The following is a 19,972-nucleotide window of genomic DNA, read 5'->3' on the forward strand; positions in this document are numbered from 1 at the left end:
CCAAACCCAAATATTAGTGACAGATGCGGCAGAAGAACATACAGGCTGGTTTTTAAACAGGTTTCCTTAGTGGACTCTGGCTAGATTACACTAAGGTTAAATGAATGACCAAGTGTAAGCCATGCGACACCTCTCTGTGCATTAAGAAGTGACAACCCCATCTTACTGGAAGAACTCCTGGTCTGAGATAGCACTTGTGTGCAAGAGGTGGTTGAGCCCCGCATGTGCGGAATCGCTCGAGCAGTTCGTTTCTCCATCCTTGCCCTGCTTGGAGGCACTGAGCCGGAAGAGGCTGGAGCAACGCAGGGCAAGTTCTAAAGCATCCAGCCAGCATCGGCCTGTGGAAACAAAAGGAATTATTTAAGCACAGGAGAGTAAATAAGACAATTCGTGCACTGCTTCTCAAAAGCTTCTCACCTGGGAGAAGTCACTGTGTACAATAATCTATTTTTCATATATACAATCCCTAGGTTATCTTACCAGAAATTATGTGTTTCAGTGGCTGCATGAGTGATAAATCTGCATGGGTAACACAGTGGGAAGTTCCCACCAACCCACCCTTCCCTAACAGCACCTCTTCCTCTGATCTCCCACAACAAAAGGGGATCTGTTCACATCCCCTTTTGCCCCTTTCTGATTTTGTCCGAGATGCAGGGAATGTGTACAGGTACCGTGTTTTCAAACCACCTAGCATCAAGTAATACAGCCTGAAAACATTCAGCATTTGGCATCCCCACCACACACACTACCCAATGGCAGGGAGATACCGAGGTACTGCGCTGCACAGGAGAGGCCTCTGCTTGCTATGGGATCACTGAACTACAAGCCGGCTTGGGGGTCCCATGCAGGGTGTAGTGCTGCAAATAACAATCACTTTGAACAAGAGCCAGGATGATCAATACTTGCCAGAATGATTAAGACTAGAGGGAGTTACTTGTCAGGCTCTTTATTTTTCCTCTTTCTCTGTATTTTTCCCCTTTTCTCCATTCCTTCTCCCTGCCCAGTCCATTAGATAATCTGGGTGGAGTATCAGTTTTTATCTTGTCACAAAAAATCTTTACCTGAAGGTCTACTTTGCAAATACCAGAAACTATAATCACAACACAGAGACAAGACAAACTGTGGTTCAAACTGTCAGTCTCACATCTGTGCCTGGTAAAATTATGGCAAAGATTATTCTGGGAGTTATTGAAAAACACCTGAAAGACAACACAGTCATGGGTCCCAGCCAGCATGGGTTCACAAGGGGAAAGTCCTGCCTAACAAACTTGATTTCCTTCTATGACAAGGTTACCCACCTAGCTGACCAAGGGAAGCCAGTTAATGTGATCTTTTTGGATTTCAGTAAAGCTTTTGATACTGTCTCTCACAGTACCCTCCTGGACAAAATGTCCGTCATACAGCTGGATAAACACGTAGTGCAGTGGGTAAGCAATTGGCTAATGGTTCGGGCTCAAAGGGTCATAGTAAGTGGGGTTACATCAGGCTGGCAGCCAGTCACTAGCGGGGTTCCACAGGAATCCATCTTGGGGCCAGTACTCTTTAATCTCTTTATTAATGACACGGATGCAGGACTTGAAATAATACTAATTAAGTTTGCTGATGACACAAAATTGGAAGGAGCTGTTGACACGCTCAAGGGCGGAGAGGCCCTGCAGAGGGATCTGGACAGACTGGAGAGCTGGGCAATCACCAACCATATGAAGCTGAACAGGGGCAAGTGCCATGTTTTACACCTGGGGCACGGCAACCCTGGATATACATACAGCCTGGGGGAATGAGAGGCTGGAGAGCAGCTCTGCAGAGAGGGATCTGGGGACTCTGGTTGACAGCAAGCAGAACATGAGCCAACAGCGTGCCCTGGGGTGCATCAAGCACTGCATTGCAGCCGGTCGAGGGAGGGGATTGTCCCACTCTACTCTGCGCTGGTGAGGCCTCACCTCGAGTGCTGTGGGCAGTTTGGGGCGCCACAGTACATTACGGATAAAAAGCTACTAGAGAGTGTCCAGAGGAGGGCCGTGAAGTTGATGAAGGGTTCAGAGGAGAAACCGCATGAGGAGCAGCTAAAGTCACTTGGTTTGTTCAGCCTAGAGAAGAGGAGACTGAGGGCAGACCTCATCGTGGTCTGCAGCTTCCTCACAAGGGGAGGAGGAGGGGCAGGCACTGATCTCTCCTCTCTGGTCGCCAACAATAGGACCCAAGGGAATGGCAGAAGATGTGGCAGGGGAGGTTTAGGTTGGATATTGGGAAAAGGTTCTTCCCCCAAAGGGTGGTGGAGCACTGGAACAGGCTCCCCAGGGAGGCATCACAGCACCGAGCCTGACGATATTCAAGGAGCACTTGGACAATGCCCTCAGACACTGGGAGTGAATTTTGGGTTTGCCCTGTGCAGGGACAGGAGTTGGACTTGATGATCCTTGTGGGTCCCTTCCAACTCAGGACATTCTATGATTCCTATACACAGCCTCACTGGATTTTCTTAAGGCCTGTGTAGGTCCCACAGGCAGGCAGTAAAGGAAAGCCATGGGAACCCAAACTGACCCTTGGTTCCTTTTGCAATGATCTATACAAGTCTACAAAGCTGTGTGTTAGGGTTAAAGCCTAACCACCACAATGCTGGGGTCACCGTATTCCTGGAAGCACCTGAAAATAGCCTGCTTCTGTAGCGCAGTCATTAATGAGGCCAGGACACCTGAAAATTGGCTGAACATTCAAGGATTGAAGTATCAAGGGAGTTATCCTCTAATTTCAAGCATGTAAAACAGAGCTCTTCATTACACTCAGAATATATTTTGCAATAATTAGATATGTGCTTGAGAGGCAGTGAAGAAAACAAAAGGATTTTGCTCTAGCAACGGCAAGTGCTACAAACAGGTTTTCCCTGGATCACATTCATTCCTAGGTCCCATTTGGGAAATGTTTCCATTACATTCAATTCTATCATTCATTTAGCATCAAGCATACGCATAAATCTCACTGGAATCCTGCTGTTCTCTTGGGCAGAATTCCCATCAACTTTGATACGACCAAAATTTGGCTCTATAAGAAGATCAATGAGAGTTTTTAAAAAATCCAGATCATATGTATATAAATAAATGTTTATAAATTTGAGTAGCTTTCAGTGCTTGGTTTGATGCAAAGCTGCAACCAGTAAAAGAGAGAAAAACACCCCTGAACTCTGAAGAATTGCACTTGAACACTGAGCCACAAACACCGCAGAGCCCAGTCATTTATTCTAATTTCATCCCATAAATTCCTTCATCATCAGCTTATGATTTAATAATAAAATCACACATAATGGTTAATAAAAGATTAGGAAGGTTGAAGGCTGTTGGAATTGATTTCACACTATTTTGTATTTAACAAATATTCTTGCATTAAGGCTTTACACGCAGAGATTTATTCCCTTCTCGCCATGTGGAGGATTTGCATGGATAACCCATTAGAGTTAATGGCTGCGCTGAGCACAAATCTGCTTCCTCCTACATATCCCCTCTTCCCCAAACCCACCAAGATGAAAGCCTGTTGCAGGCTATTCCGTACAAGGGAGCACACTCCTGCTTAGGCTCACCACCTTTGACTTTCCTCCTTCTTTACCTTTGCTTTTCTTTTCCAGTTCTGTAGAGCGAGGACTGCATGATTTGACATTTGGAAATGCTGCGTATGTCAAGATATTTTTATATTCAATGGGCTTGTAAAATCAGGTGCTTTGATAGGTGGCTTGGTTTGGAACAGCATGAGCACTTTGGAGCAGTAACGGAGATCAGCTCCTCAGCACCCTGCAGCACTCACGTACGGACGTTATCTTATGATGGTTACAGCAACGCACTGGCTATGTTTATGCTTTCTAACAAGGGTGGCAAAGGTCACCCCAAAGTCTCCCTCAGCCATCTCCCTTACTGTGCCCCTGCAGCCCACCCTCCTATGGGGCTGTAGGCAGAGCAGGCCATGCTGGCTGCAAACCCACTGCCACTGCCACAGGTGTTTGCTGGTACTAACATAAGCTTACAGGCTTGGGCAAACCTTTGGGGTTCACCACATTACCAGAGGAAATTTCTACATATCTAGGGTTTTTATTTCTTTAGATAACTCCATGGAAGAAGTTATGAGTAATTTGAAACTTTTCTGAAACCTTATCCAATGAGCCTAAAAAAAAAAAAAAATTCACTTTAATATTCCAAGGTAGAGACACAAAGCTTTAGAAGAACTCGCTGTGCGTTAGCGGTCAGCATTTCTTGTGCCCTGCAGAACACAGAAATGGCATCAGTGTATGCTCTTGTTTTCATTTCTAACAGAAATGGAATTCAAGGGATGCACAGCATCCCCAAGCTAAGAAATGAGCCTTCAGCCATCAGGTGGTGCTGTGAATCCAAACAAATATATGCCACAAAACCAGACATGAAATACGGGATTTCCTCTGCAAATGAAAAGGTCACACTCTCTGCTAGTCAACAGCATGTTAATTGCAGCGTAACACTGTAAAATTATACCCTCTCAATTTCAGGGATTGCACACAAGATAAACCTGTTTCCTTGCTGAAGGCCTACATGAAATGTTTCTACATTTGAGTGATCTTGCTATTGAGTAATATTCTTCTTATTGTGAAAATTATACAAAAATGCTAGCATTTGGATTACTTAATTGCTTACCTGACAAGTCTACTCACTCCCTCAGGGACTGCAGAAGGGGTAAAAACTATGTGGTCACGTAATTAAAGGCTGTCATCTACAGTCACAGTAGTCTGCATGAAGGCTTCATGCTTATCTTAATTCTCACATTTTCTAATTTTGAGTGGTTGACTCAAGTCATGCTTTTTTGTATGCAAGATAATTAGATCAGAGAAGGATGCAAAACATGGGTTCCTTCAGAAAGGAATGGCAGCCCAATATGATGCATATAAAGGAAGCAAAGAAGAGCCGTTAAGGAGTTACAATGGTATTCTTTTAGAAGGTTTGAGGTTTTTAAAGCTGCAATATAAAACACCGCAATCAATTATCAGTCATAATTTTCCACAAATTGTGGCTTAAAACAAGCATATGTTTAAATTCTGAAGGAAAACCCAAGAGCACATTGTCAGCCTATGGCAGAACGTTCCCATAGGCTTTTAAGCTCTTTTTCTATCAAATCATATATCACTCTCTCCACCACAATGATTACTTTTGGACAAGTTCTGCAGAGATCATGTTGTCTCAAAAACACCTGCATTAGTTCCTTCCATTTGGGAGCTGTGAACTAAGTATTGATTTCAAATGTTATATCTAAGCTTGACCCTTTCTTTCTTCATTGTATTTAGTATTTTGTCCCTGACTTCCAAGAGACAGCCTGCAGAGTAAGCTCTGGCTCTTACCTGGGCATCAGAAATGGAAAGATGAAAGAGGGAGAGAGTAAAATCGTCCATCTATGTACACATAACGCTCCCCTAATTCTCACAAGCCACAAAGAAGGGTTGGCAGAACTCAGCAACAGAAATCTTTCATCCAAGCTAACAGAGTTCTCAGTGAGGAAAATAACAGAGGGAAGTGACACCCCACCCAGAAAAGATCCCCAACTCTGCTGTGCAAAGTCAAGTCCAGCTAGCACAAGGAGGACATTTCACATCACCCATCTTTCAGCACGTGAAGTGGTCAGGTAGGCTGGTAGCGCAGCCTACCTTTGGCCCCCTCCAGGAAAGATGGGGAAAGAGTGAGACTCTTTGACAAGGTTGTTCCTAAAGTGCCAAAAGTGGATGTCCTACCGAAGTGCTAGTGCTAGCACTGATCATTGGTTTCAATATCCATCCCCTACATCACTTCAGCAAATGATGATCACAGCATTTGACATGTGACAGATGTCCCGCAAAAGTGGGATGTCAGAGGAACACATCTGCACATCACTCAGCTATAATCACTGACCAAAAAAAACCCAACAAAAAACAAAAACCCGAAACAGAGGTGTCTCCCCTGAGTAGGCCTGTAACTCTTTTTCTCTGTTATATGTGTTTACAGTAAAATGACGACAGTCATCAGTGGCAATTTGAAAGAGGAAACTCTTTGAAAAATCAGTTAAACCCAGCTGGGTTCCAAAGTTCCTTCCTTCTTGAAAGGTTTCAGGAAAAAAAGCTAATAAAGGACACGTGCTGCCTTGACTTTGCAAAAAAAAAAAAAAGCTGAACGTGTATCCCACATATGTTTTGAAACCTTCTGTATGCTTTCTCCAGGACTTTTGGCTCAGCAGGCTGGAAGAGCACCTTGTGGTCCTTCGAGATGACTCCTGCAGTACAGCTGTGCAAATGGGAATCATTACGGCTCCTTGCAGGACAATTCCCAGGTCCACAGCTCACTGCTGGCACCCTACGGAAACCTGGAGGCTGCAAGGCTGAACAGGAGCAGGCATGTGCTCGCACCAACTCTTTTTTTCACAGACAAAATGAATTACTAAAACCAAGTGACAAAACCCATTTCTTCTCCCCATTGGAAAAAAAAAAAAAACCAAAACCCACAAAACCGCCAAAGGTTGCTTATGCTGCTAACCTAGGCTCAGTTCAGGGAATAACTTGAGTCTGCCCTAGTCTTCAAAGACATCTAAAATTACAACAATAGCCCACAGAAACAAAAAATCCAGGCAGTATCAAAAACACTGAGCTATTCAGCTTTGAAATTCTTTTCAGTGACCATCACTCACCTAGAACAACCCATAATTTGACGTGCCAAGTCTATCTGCCGCATTTTGCAACAGCTGATCACAGAGGAGCCGGCCAATGTTCTCTCAGTGCTCACCAATAACAAAAATCTGCTTAAGATGGAATCACATCCTTGCACATCGAAATCTCAGTCCAGGCCTATACTTTTTTTTTTTTCCATTGCATTCCTGTAGCTATAGAACATCTGGGATTAATCTCTTGCCAATTAAGACTTCAAAAGCCTCACACCTAGTAACCATACATTCCTCTAGAGAGGCATCACTAAGGGAGTATTATTTTCTTGAATTATTAAAGTCATCTAGCTTTTGGACTTGTGCCTTACTCTTACAAGATAGATGCTTTTAAAAATCAACCTGAAGTAGACTGTCACCTGGAAACGATGAATTCTTGCTCAAGTGCACACGAATCATGAATGATGAGGAAGAGGCTGATTTCATTCTGTCAGTGAACATTGAGGTCATCGTATTCAGCTGACTGCTTATTTTGCTATACCACTTGGGTGCCTGAGTGCATGACTTCTTACACTTTGGCTGCCAAGATGCAAGGATGCGATCTCTCAGTTAGCTGCAAGTGCAATTTATGCACAGAGCTAAAAGAAGTCTGGTTGCGAATGCCTAGATTTTAAACTGCTGTGAAAGGGCTAAATAATATGAAGGGCAGAAATAAAGCTAAGGTAACTTCTATTTTTTTCCAGTACTTCCAGGATCCAGTGATATATTTCATTGTAAACTTGGTCTCAAATTGCAGTCTTCCTCCTGGTTCATTGCTTCTGTGTGTGACCCTTATTTCAATAATCTTATTTCCTCCCCAGATCAGAGCATCAGTTCTGGGGCAAGGGCCAGATGCCTAGCAAAGAAACAACACACTGTAAGCCAGACCACACAACTCCATCCACATCAGGCAATGGAGACTACCTGAAGCATGCCTGAAGGAGAAGACAGACCTAAGGGACAAAATGTAAGTGTGGTTTTCAATTACACTGTTGAGCCTTTAACCCTTGGTTATCTGCCACTTCGAATTCCTCTGGTAACCGCTTTGGTGGTAGTGCCCACAGCAAGGTGGAGATCTGCACTACGAGATTTAAGCAGGTGACTCAAAATGTTTAGGAGGCCTGGAGCACCGGTTTGGAGATCTCAGGGGCAGCCCCAGAATGGTCTGGGCAGGAAGCTTGGGACAGGTTTAAAATACTAATTCTAAGCCACTCATCAGCATAAATCTGAAATGCACACACAGTCAATGGTTTGGAAAAAGCAATTTTCTTTTCTGAAATGGTAAGAAAGACAGACACTGTGTTTGTACAGGTTGAGCCCTGTAGGCTGACATGACCTTCCAGATGTCTTTAAAACATATCACAAAGCAGACTGCTGCTGCGGTCTGTGAATGTGAAATCTAGTGTAGCTTGGCAGTGGTTCTGCAGGCTGTCCAGAAGTCAGGACCTTAAATCCTACCAACAGTCTGTCACAGATGGTACGGCAGAGGGGAAAACAGGGATTCTGAAATGATGAGATAAAAAGTAGGCCATGTAGCTGCTGATCACAATATAGTTGCCTGGATAGCAGATCTGTACATCTAACATATGCTTCAACTCAATATCCCCCAGCAAGTCAGAGGCCTCCATGAATTACTGTTAAATTTGCCAAATGCTCTTGTGGTTCATTTTCCACTACTAACATGGTAGACTGCATTAATAACAGCATGGTCAGGACACCTCCTCAGAGATGCTCAGATTCACACAATATTGCATCTACGCAGGAGACACGAACATACTACAAATACATGCTAACATTATGCAAGGGAACAGATTCCACCTGCCCCATTTGTGTCAGTTAGCTTATCTCATTTTACCTTAGTCTCCTGTCTTGCTTGACCATAACGGCATCCTCTGTGTTTGCCCAGTGCATTAAAGAAATGAAACAAACTCAGGTACACTCTTTACAACAGGTAAAGCTATATAATGGTCTACAACCGTTTCAGTAGTGTCTTCTGGGCTTAAAATAAAACTGTATTAACTGCAAAGTACAAGCCTTAATTTGCTGCAGTTTATACAGATTACTTTAAATGTAACAGTTTCTGTTCCTTGTGCCTTTGTCTGCATATGTTTTACACCACCGACTGACTTTAATGCCATTTCCAAGCCACTCATCTCCGAGTGTGACACCCCTGTGTTTGGCCATTTGTCAGCACATCTACGCTGCTCAATGGAGCGGATACTCCCAAACCGCCCCGACGAAGGATAGCTAACAAATAAAAGGAGCAAAGCACAGTCATCATGCCAGGACAGCTCTTGTGTTTGGGAGGGAGGCTAGCCTGAGTGTATGAGCTGTTCTGCCCTCTCATCTGCAGATTCACATCCTTCCCTTCCTGCACAAGGTACAGCCACTTCTCACAGCTCACTGACCTCCGCTGTGAAGTCAAATACTCTCATTCAGCTGAAAATTACACCATTTTTCACGCTAGTATTTCTGGCACAGTACTATATATAATTTTTTTTGTGAAGTCCACTGCTAAATGGACAGGCAGATCCCAAAGCTTCACTTCATGTTGGCTGTCACGGTCACCTCCTCCAGCCCTCAGGATCTACCAGGCATAATGTGGGCCCTCTGAACTTGAGCAAGTGGCTCTACAGCATTGCTGGTGCTGTTCAGGAGCATTTTCTACATACATGTTTATGATATTTGACTGAGAGGTATCTCAGTTCTTCCTCTGTCCCTTGATCATATTAGCTTTCCATATAACCTTAAGACCCTACTGCACAGAAGCAGCAAAATAAAGGAAAATCATATTAAATCCTAAAGTAACTCTGCTTTGATCTGCCTGACCTCTGCATGCTTCCCAGGAATCTTCGCCAATATCTTGGCTTTAAAAATACATTCCAGTAACTCACTATTTTAAGTTCTTATGATACCAGAGACATGTAATAATTCACTGGGCAGAAAGCTTCCCACAGACATTTAAATATTGAAAATTCCACGTGCCAGATATGGTCCCTTTTGTGCTTTTTCAGCATGTGGTATATGACCCAGGCAGAGAGATCACAGCTAGAAAAGTCTTACCTCTGATGATCTCTTGGGAGCTATTGCTAGCTTGGGAGCCTTTATGGGTAAGGTTAGTTAGAGCAAATCTAAGCTGTTCAGCTCCACATAACTGGCCTATGGCAGTTGTTGTAAAAAGAAAGAGTAGAAGTTCAGCCACAGGTCTCTTTGCCAGACTGGCTTTAAGCTTTAATCACTAAATTTCCACCAGAATGAAATTTTTCATTTAGAAGATAGCTGAAATGCCAGGAAAAAAAAGTACTTTATGAGACAGCAATTTGTCTTGGACATATAGTGACCACATTGGTCCCTTTGCTCATTTTCTAATTAAGCTAATGGAAAGACAAGTTACATGGATCTCTAAGGAAATAATAGTTTAGAAAATCCATATTGACAGACAGTTGCTGAAGCTATTTGGTTGCCAAAGAACTCTGTGGGACTGTTCTGTGTATCTATTCTGCAGGCTCTCTGTATAACCAGGGTTTGAAATGCCTGTAATTTAGCAGCTCTACCCCAACACCATTTTTTTCCCCCCCAAGAGACTATTTTATCTATCTATTGCTTTCTAGACAGGTGATATTTAGAGCCAGGTTGGAATCCTATATTCCTTTACACAAATAAGACATGCTGTTCCATATGCTACACAAGCATAATGTTCAAAGAATTAGATGTGCTTTTATGGGTGTATACAAGTTCCACTTATTTTCATATCACCTCACTACAATGGCATCTGCAAGCAGCTCTCAGTGTCGAGATGGTATCCCTCACTATGAACAGCTCTCTTTGCACGGTAGTAGGAAGAACAGTACACCAAGCCTGCAGTGAAAGGTTTCCTCTCTGAGTAAGTGCCACGTCAAAGGTCCATTTGGCATTGTCCCATTTCCAGCCTTTAGGAATATGTGAAACTCACTGGACCAGAAGGACACTGCTTTCAAAGCACACTGTACTTCATAAAAAATCCTTGTGTCCTTAAAGTTACTCTAGATGAGACCCAAAGGAGCACATGGGCTACATTTGCACCCTTGGTGGGGTAGGTGAAAAATATCCATAAAATTAACAGCCTGGGTTAATTTGCTATGGCAAAAAAAAATTTACAGTAGTCTGAAGGTCAAATGGAAATAAAACATGTTTCTAATCTTCTTATCTACTTATAAATCACTGATATTTTAGGTCCGCTAAAGTAATTTATGGAGATTTTCACATAGCAAGCTGGCATGCCTGTTATATTTTGACCTTAATTTACCTTCCATAATTTTGCAAATTCCCAGAATGGTATTTTACATGTGGAGTCACCAGCATCTGGGCCTGCTACACTGTAAACCATGGTACAGCCAGTTTACAGCAGAATTCTGGTGGTCAAGAGACATCTATCACAGTTCTTCAATATTGCTATGTCATTTTCCTCCAACAGATCCCTACCTAGTGTAAGACGCAGGCAGATAACCCACTAAAGTCTCTGCTTGGACTGAGGAAACAGTTAGGCCCCCTTCTCATCCCAATTTTGGGATCAACTCCTTTCACCCTTTAGTATATACTGACTTTGTGTTTTTTCCCCAGCTACAAGCCTAGGTCCTTCTTCCACACACATGGCTGTCCAGTGAGGAATATAAAATGTGCCTGTAGTCTGCGTGACCTATTCTGACCATTGCTAATGAACAGCATCTCAAGCTGGGTGAGCCGCCTTTTTTTCCTTACATACCAATTTTTTTTGAATCAACCTTTTTTCTTAACTAGCACAGAGTATGCAATCTGGAGAAAGCAAATGAAGACCAAAACTTACCATCCGATTCAGAGGCTGCTCTGAAAATCAAGTAGCTGCTGGGAAGAGGCTGAGTGATTGAACCAACATTTTCTCCCTTTGGGCCCTGGAAATGCACACAGACAAAAAGACTAAGGCACAGAAGATGCAATGGACTGCTGAACATCTTCGTACCCTTCCTGAGTAGAGTACGCTTATGATAGGAAAGAAGGAAGGAGCAGATGGAGTAATTTAGAGAAACTCATTAGTAATCATGGTATTGCTGCTGCAGCTCCAAAGCAGTAATGAGCTGTGTTGTAAATGGGGCTTGGTCTAACCTATACTCAGCCCAAGACCTACTCTGTTTATTCAGATCCTCAGGAATGGAAGAATCTCATTCGTGTCACCTTGGACAAAACCATTCAAATATTTGCTATTAGCCATTTCCTGCAACACCTGAATGGACTGTTTCATGCAGTGCATGTCAAGTCTGTCTGCAGCCTGACACACTAGCAATGACACCCTTTATGTGTCACTATAGAAGTGGCAGAGCCCACACCTGGTGTTGTGAGTGCCTCTAGCAGAGAGGCAATGGCAGCTTTTCTGGAAGGAAACAAAGGGGAAACTCCATCTTGCAAACCTGCCTGTGGGAAAGGAGGAGACAGGGAAAACCACAGGCTGAGCTCCAAAGGTCTCCCAGCACAGGCACATGCTGCTGGGTTGCAGCCCTTCACCTCTACATCCAGACCCTTGACAACCTTTATGCCATGGTGCCTGGGGTGACGACCACTTCAGACTTGAACAAAAACAGGCTTTGCTTGTTTATGTTGCCTTTAGTTTAGGAGCTGTGGCAAAAAAAAATAAAAAATATTACAGTGTCTTGTAAACATCCTGCCACAATCCCTTCAGCATTGGCCTCCAGAAATGATCCCATGGAACCAGAGTCCATCTTGGATCAGGCACTTCTTTGAGCAGAACCAGAGGTTCCCACCCTGATCTCCTCTCTGTTTTCTCCTCTCTTGAACTCCAGAAGCTGCTAACAAAAAGCAGTTCCTGTACCCAGTGAGCACAGATTCATACTCTCCATTGTATGGACTTTATGCTGTGACCCAGCTGAAATAAATAGGAGTCCCTCCTCCTCCCTTGCATTTCCAGAGTGAATCAGCCTTCTTCAGTTCCTTCTCCTCCTCACTTCGTAAGAAACAGCATGAAAGCAGACCCTTTTTCAAATATGCAGACATCATGTCAGAAATAAATGCAGAACAGAAAACATCACCAATACTTGCATGACCGCTATGCCAGCTGCAGGGTGGAGCAAGCAGTTTTCTCCAGGATGCTCAAATATAGATTTCCTTGAGTTTCTAAGAGAATGCCACACAACGCTGAAAAACTGAAGGCAAATTCTTCCAGTTTGAGTATGACTCTCCTCCCTTAAATGGGCCTTTATAGTATCCCATCCTACTCCTAGAAAGAAGGACTTTTCCCTAGCATTAGTTTGTAAGCAGAGAAACCGTGACTGCTACTGAAAACTGGTCCTATATACAAGTTTCTGGTAGTTAAATGGTGGGTTTATCTGGATTTTTGGTTTTGAGTTCCACTCAGGAAACCAAAATTTGGAAAGAATGGGGAGTGCAAGCATAGGACAAGCATCAAATTGTATCTGAGTCTACGCCATGAAGATGCTGTGCTGAGAAGCTTCTTGTTCTCACATCTGCAGGGTTCTGCTGCTGCCAGGAGAAATTGGGATGCTTGTTATTCAACTTCTTTTTCCCCTCCCCTCTTTCAAAAGAGTTTCACAAAATTAAGACTGTTTAAAGGCTTAATAGTCAGGACTGGCAAAGTTGAGATTTGATTAGTAAACCAGAGCAGAGCAGCTTAAGAAATTACTAGTGACATTAATGCAATCAGGCATCATTCCCAGTGGCATTTTTCTTTTCAGTAGCTTGCAGCTGAGCAGGGTGTTCGAAAACTGTTGATAACACAATTACTTATGGTTTTGGTACTGAGGTTGGTATTTGCTCTGTTGGAGGAAAAAAAACCACAACCAAACAGTACAGATCCAGAGAACTGTTATTAAAAAGGGGAGGGAAGAAGGGAAGGAGAAGGAAGGAACACAAGAGTTTAACAGACATTTAGGCATGTGGATAAACACAAGGAGCAGCCAGGTCGCTCTGTCAGGGAGACGTATTCAATATGTAAGGCATGCTCATACAGGGAGGGGCTGTTTCCCACAAAAAGAGAAGAGGGGAAGGAGAAAAGAGAGGAGGCCATAAAAGTGAAGTCAACATCTCCACAGACTAAATGAGGTTCTGTATCTGCATGGCAGAGATGATGCCTTCTGTCTCCCAGCCTTTGAGCATAATGTCTGTTTAGAGCCTAAGACCTCCATGACAAAGACCATCTCTCTCTGAAAGTGAACGTTATCCCTGCTACACTAGGACCTGGAGTTCAGCTGCAGCCTCTAGACAGCAAAACTAAGAAAGGATCATCATTCCTGTCTTTACATTTGATTTGAGACTTGAAGGCATTATTAAACAGGGGTTCATTTTCAAAGGAAAAATGGAGTAGACTCACACTGTTTTAGATACAAGACACATAGTCTTGGAGAGTCATAAAACAAAGCTTTAAAAAGGGAAAAAAAATCCCTTTCATTAACAGTACTGTGGATAACTCTAAGGATGAGGATGAAACTAACTGTGTTGTGTTATGGAATAGAACAAACAACTGTAAAAGCAGCAGCACAAGCACATTATTAGAACTTTTTTCTTTAAAGGAATGACTCAAAGTTCTTAAAATAAAAAAAAATTCAAATTATATATATTCCCAGATTCAGTGGGTCTGACCCCAACTCATTTAGTGCTCTAAATAAATGTCAGAACAAGCTGCTGTCAATACAAGCCTTCCCACACCACGCTGTTCAGCTAGCTTCTGAGCAAGCTCAAAAGAAGACATGGACTATTCCAGGACATTTTTGGGGGGGAGCTAGGCAAACCCTGCCAGCTGATAGCCCTACATTCCCTCTGTGAAGCAAGAGGGCAGACACCACAGCCTCGCACTAATGACTAGGTTGGCATTCCCCAGTCTCCTGCAGTCACCTCAGGAAAAAGTCTCTTCCCTGAAGCAGCGTGGGATCACGCTGCCTTCACATGGTGGACCAAAGTGCCACTGAGGCAGTATCTGGAGCATGAGGGGGAAGCTTTTCTTACTGCTGCTTGTGCTGCTGACTGATTTTGAGACCTTGGCAGTTTTGGCCTTGGGTTTACAAAGGCCTGGGTAGAGCAAATAGGTAAAAGGTCTAATCCATTTGCACTGTGAAGGAGTCTCAGGCTAAGTCTCGAAATGCCAGCGACGCAGTGTAGAATAAAGGACTCTCTCCCATCAGCGGTATGCTTCTAAGATAGCTCTAGGTGGCAGAGTACTTTATAGGAAAAAAAGTTCCCTGGTGCATATATTTAGCTTTCAACTATAAGTAATGATCTTACATCTTACTTACCTGCCATTTGAAAGGCACCCCAAAATTTCATCCTGCTCAAACTGAAGTTAAATGCCTGCACATCAAATTTAATTGGCTAGCACAACTATAAATGCCTTGGGCAGTGCTCGAACCAGACATTTGTTTCAGGGCTGAACCCTGCAGTTAGACCCAAACATCTGCTGCGCAGCCAGGCCAACACGTACAAAGGTGCTCATTAATCACCCTAAAGTAGCTGCAAGTCCACTGATGTGAGTCAAGGCTGGACCATCAACTCTAGTCTGGAAAATCCTTGTAAATTTCATAAGTCATTTTAGCCAAAAGTGAAAGTTGTTTAGCCAGATCTTATTTCTATTGTGATGGACAGTAACTTGAGTTTTTTGCTTAAGCTCAGGCTAATCCATATTTCATGAGAAACAGGCTTTCTTTGCACAGTTATACACAACCAATTTAGATCAGTCAATTCTGCTCCAGTTGCTTTAAAAGAAGGCCATGAAATGACATAAAACAAAACAGTATTTTTAGCAGTTTCAGCCTTAAACTGTTGTCAGAGTGCAGACAGCTTCTTTGACATCAAGCAGTTCACTGGTGGATTTCTTCTTGATGTGTATTTTGGCGTTCACCCTGTGGCTGAAAGCATCTATCACACATAACAATCCAGGCTGAACTCAGGTTTCAGGAAATATCACACTGTGTAGCTCGAATGTAGCTTTCTAAATATCTGTCTCATGTGACTTAGAATATTACTTTGACTTTAAAATTAAAATCTCTTAGGACTTCCTCTAGTACACAAACATTTTCAGAGATGTAATCCCTTCATATTTAATATACTAATTCCTATTTCTGTTATATATTTTCTCAAGAGACACAAGAATTAGATATATATACACATGCAGAAATATATACATATTGATAAAAACTCCTCTTCTGGATGATTCATATCAAGGTAGGGCATTCTAGCACAACATTTCAGATCTGTCAGCAACATTACTTTTCAGTACCTGACTGCACTACTGATTCTACTTTTTCACTACCTCTCCTGACTGTGCTTTTCAGAGGAATTCATCTGACCCACCAAGTCACAAAGAATTTTTTTGTTGATGGACAGCAAATGATCAACAACCTTCTTGGGTGCATGCTCTGAATTAAAAAAGCATCAAAACTCGCAAAACTGAATAAGAAGCAAGGTAGCAATGAAACCTTTGGGACTTAAAGCAAAAGCAATGCATTGAGGCACAGATCAGAGCTGAGCTACTGTCAGAAAACAGCAGCTCTTACTGCTGGTTCTTCAGGTTAATTTTAATTCTCTCCTTATTAAAAATTGCATGACTTTTAATAGTGATTGTATAGCTGTGTTTAAAACTGTTCAATTAACTGCAGGAATGAGCAGGAGTCAGCCTGCTTGATCTGCTCCCACAGGGCTTCCCCTCCATTTTGTTAGATCTTCTAATGCCAATAATAAATGCCTTCATTGCTCTCACATGAGTCTTTCCAAGTAGATTTACTCTGCTGACCATGCTGCAGCAAGGCACTAGCTTGTAATGCCTTGCTTACGCTGGTGATGTCTCCTAGACAATTTATGTCTGCAATAACTCTGCCAAGTCACTGCTTTTAATGGGGAAACAAGAGTTCAAGAACATTTGAGTTTAGCTTTCCGGGTATCCAACAGATGTTGCTCTCAGTGCCTCTCAGGAGCTACTGGGGTCTTCGTCTTTGCTCATAAGCATTAGATAATGTTTTTCTTTTTGCCTATTCTTAAAGGAAAGAATTAAAAAAAAGCAGCTCTTTAAAATTTGCAGAGCGTCAGTTTAAGAAGTGTGAGAAACTATTAATCATTTGCATTACAGGGAGATCCAGAGGTCACTGCAGGAGCTACTGTGTGTACAGGAAGAGACTGCCTCAGCCTGTGAGTAACAACAGACTGAAGAACAACTCAAAGTGAAGGGGAGAAGACCTTGCTATTTCCATTTCAAAGAAGAGAAAATTAAGGCACTCTATGCAAAGTCACACTTCTGTGGAACAGTCAAGGCTTGAGCAGACCACTGAGTTCCAAGTCCATCACAAACCAACCCAAACCTCAGAGGCATTAGAAAAAAAAAGTAAAATTATTAGACTGGTTTTTGCCACTTTGCCAGCCCTCTCCAGTGCTGTGCAAAGCATTTGGTACTTTGTGTGTCCTTATTTTGGGGAATTCAGTTAATTGGGTCTATTCCTCATCTCTTTTAAAAGATGTAGGCCATGGCTTGATATAGCTTCTAGGTATTGATCTTTTTTTCTGCACTAACATTTTTTCCCCTTTCCTCAGTCTGCATTTATACACCAAGAATGACACATTTGTATAACTAAACACAATGCACGACATTCCTCTGATGTCATGTCATGACCCAGCTTCAGAGTCTTTAATCTTTTTATGCAGTCAACTCACCACCACTAACAGCAACTGAGTATCTGCAAATCTAGATAATATCATTGCAAGGCAATACTAGTGCTCAGACACTTTGGTGACCGAGACAAGGTTGTTCAGCTCATTAGGATTGTTACCTTTACAGCCCAGATTGATTGATCCAAAGGATGAAAAAGTTTAAAACAAAAGCCATCCTTTTTGGAGGGTCTCTCGATCAGCTCACAAGAATGGAGCAAGATTGTCCCAACCCATTGTCCAATCTTTGGCGTCTTATAAATCAGCAGGACTCCTGGTTTCAGAACACACCACAGCTTAGTCCAACTCTTCAGAGTCCCACGAATCTGGAGGGAAGCAGGGAGAGGAAAAAAGTTGCATTTGTGTTGCTCCTTAAAGAAAAACAGCATTTATTCAGTATTTATACAGTATTTCCAGTATGTGTTTCTCCCAAGGCCACGCTACAATACACTTCCTTAGGAAAATACACTGCATCATCTGAACAGTCTTAGGGATCCCATAGCAAAATCACAGACCTTGTAAATCTGGCTATCAGAATCTAGTCTTCATATTTTTGTTACTGGCTTAGTGTTAGCCGCTTGCTTAATTTTTTACGCAACAAACCAGCACTGCTGGTCCACGTGAGAGTGCTTTATTAATAATCATGGAGGACATGCCAATTAGAACATTGCATAGAAAAATGTTACAGCTAGTCTAACTCGACTTATAAGTCATTTTAATAGTGTCCTGCTGAACAGAGCTATTAATGGGTTTTGTCAAATACCCCATTTCTAAAAGCACCTTCTCCAGCTGGCTTACTTCTCTGTCAAGCTCAAGGCACACTCTCTCTTGTATAGAAGACATTAAATCTTAGAGCATATATTAAAGATAACAGCTTTAAGAATGGAGAAGTTTCTCAGTAAGGTTAGATTTTGCCTAAGATCTTCTTGTCTTCATTGTACATAGGCCAAACCTCAAGTCTTATGTCAGTGTTCTGTTTTTGTGGCCCAGCATTATTTGTTGCTGAACCAGAAATTTCCAGACACTGCAAACATGCAACAGGTATTTTGTATTTTAAAAAATCTCAGTATTTATCTATCATCAACACTAAACAGTGTGGAAACATTTTGTTGCCAATCTAATTTCTCAGAGAAGCCATACACATCTCATTTTTCTGGCTTCTAGTAATGATTGTAGAACAATGTTGGAGGTTTTTCACACCGGTCAAATGTGATTGTATTGTTTCATGAAATCCCTAAGTTACTGTTTTTCTGTTGTGTTTTTTTGTTTGTTTGTTTGTAAGAGTTCTGTGTTCAGCGATGTTTGCAAACTAAGTTTTGCTGTTATAAAAAGGACAACCAATTCACTATTAGTCGAGAAGACTATATGGCCCCAAATGAGGAGAAAAACAGTGCTCAAAAGATAATATCTCTCAATGTCAATCCAAATTTATTTTGCCACATACAAAGTTTGAGGACTTCAGTGAGAAACTGCCACTAGTTGAGCCTTTGCACAAGGAGAAATTACAGTTGTCATCAGGTCCAATATGTGCTGTGACAACATAAAATCCAACTGTCAATAGAACACGCTGTATCTGCCCATTTCCAGGCTGTTCTTCTGACTACTCTCTCTTCAGTACAAAAACCCATCTGTGGGAAGAGGCCAGGAGACTCTTTCAGAAAGGAAGAAACAAACATCATCACTTCCTTTTGTACTATGCACTTTTTGAGACCTTGTTGCTACTTAAGGACACAGAATAGATATATTGAGTTAGGTTCAGATGGAAAGTAAATATTCCCCATGACTCCACTTTTATAGCAGTTATTTAAGTACACCTTTACAGCAACTTCCACTCAAAATTATTCAGTCTTCCTTCACTCAAAAAAGTGCTAGTGCATGTGTCTCAGACACATCAACTACTTCTCACTTATTTTTCCCTACAGCCTCAGAAGCAATGGTCTGTATTAAATACCTTCAGCCAGTCTGCTGTGATCACTACACTGGGATCCTTTAGAGCACTGAAGAGTTGTTTGGTGGCTCTTTTCTTCTCCTGTCTGTAATTTTTTTTTTGTACCTGGTTGAGAACAGAAAAAATATAGCAGCTGTAATCATGGCCTCTTTTGGGGAGGAAAGAATATAATGCATTAAGGACAGCTATGTATAGCACAGCTAGAACTTGACCCAGCACAGGTTCCCCAGAAATGAGCACAAGGAAGAAAACAATGAGATAGCAGGCATTTTCTTTGCTCCTGAAGTTCCACTAAACATAACCTAATTTGGCTTTTCTTTGGGGGGAATGGAAAGAGGCTGAATACCCCTCCCCAGCCCTCAAATTAAAGAAATTAAATCTAACTGCATGCAAACCAAATTATTTATACATTTGGTTTGGTAGTCAAGCAAGTGTTGAAGCAATAATTTGCTTAGATTGCCTAAGCATACCCCTCCTAACAAGACCAATGAAGGATTACAATCCTCTTCAGGTGCCTAACAGCTCTGGAACACAAAAACAGAGTGAAATAATTACACTGATTTGTTCTGTTTGCAGTATATAATCTAACCCTGTATATAAAGCCTGTAAATGGCCTTGGCCTATAATAACTCCTAGAAGAGTCAGAGGCTTCGCTGGGTCTTGGGAAATGACACAGAGCAGTTC

General features: G+C 42.2%; 1 protein-coding gene across 8 annotated transcripts in view; it reads right to left on the reverse strand.

Moving 5' to 3' along the window:
- Positions 1 to 19,972, reverse strand: part of OSBPL5 (oxysterol binding protein like 5) — a 141,323-nt gene that overhangs the window by 27,563 nt on the left and 93,788 nt on the right. For all 8 annotated transcript variants that reach the window (XM_064452538.1, XM_064452541.1, XM_064452540.1 and 5 more), the window contains 4 exons: positions 19,292 to 19,393; positions 17,463 to 17,666; positions 11,492 to 11,576; positions 167 to 338 (listed from right to left, as the gene is read on the reverse strand). In XM_064452538.1, the coding sequence (XP_064308608.1) occupies positions 167 to 338; positions 11,492 to 11,576; positions 17,463 to 17,666; positions 19,292 to 19,393 (563 nt within the window). The remainder of the gene's footprint in view (positions 1 to 166; positions 339 to 11,491; positions 11,577 to 17,462; positions 17,667 to 19,291; positions 19,394 to 19,972) is intronic.

The sequence above is a fragment of the Phalacrocorax carbo genome, chromosome 5 (assembly GCF_963921805.1).
Source record: "Phalacrocorax carbo chromosome 5, bPhaCar2.1, whole genome shotgun sequence".
Taxonomy (NCBI): domain Eukaryota; kingdom Metazoa; phylum Chordata; class Aves; order Suliformes; family Phalacrocoracidae; genus Phalacrocorax; species Phalacrocorax carbo.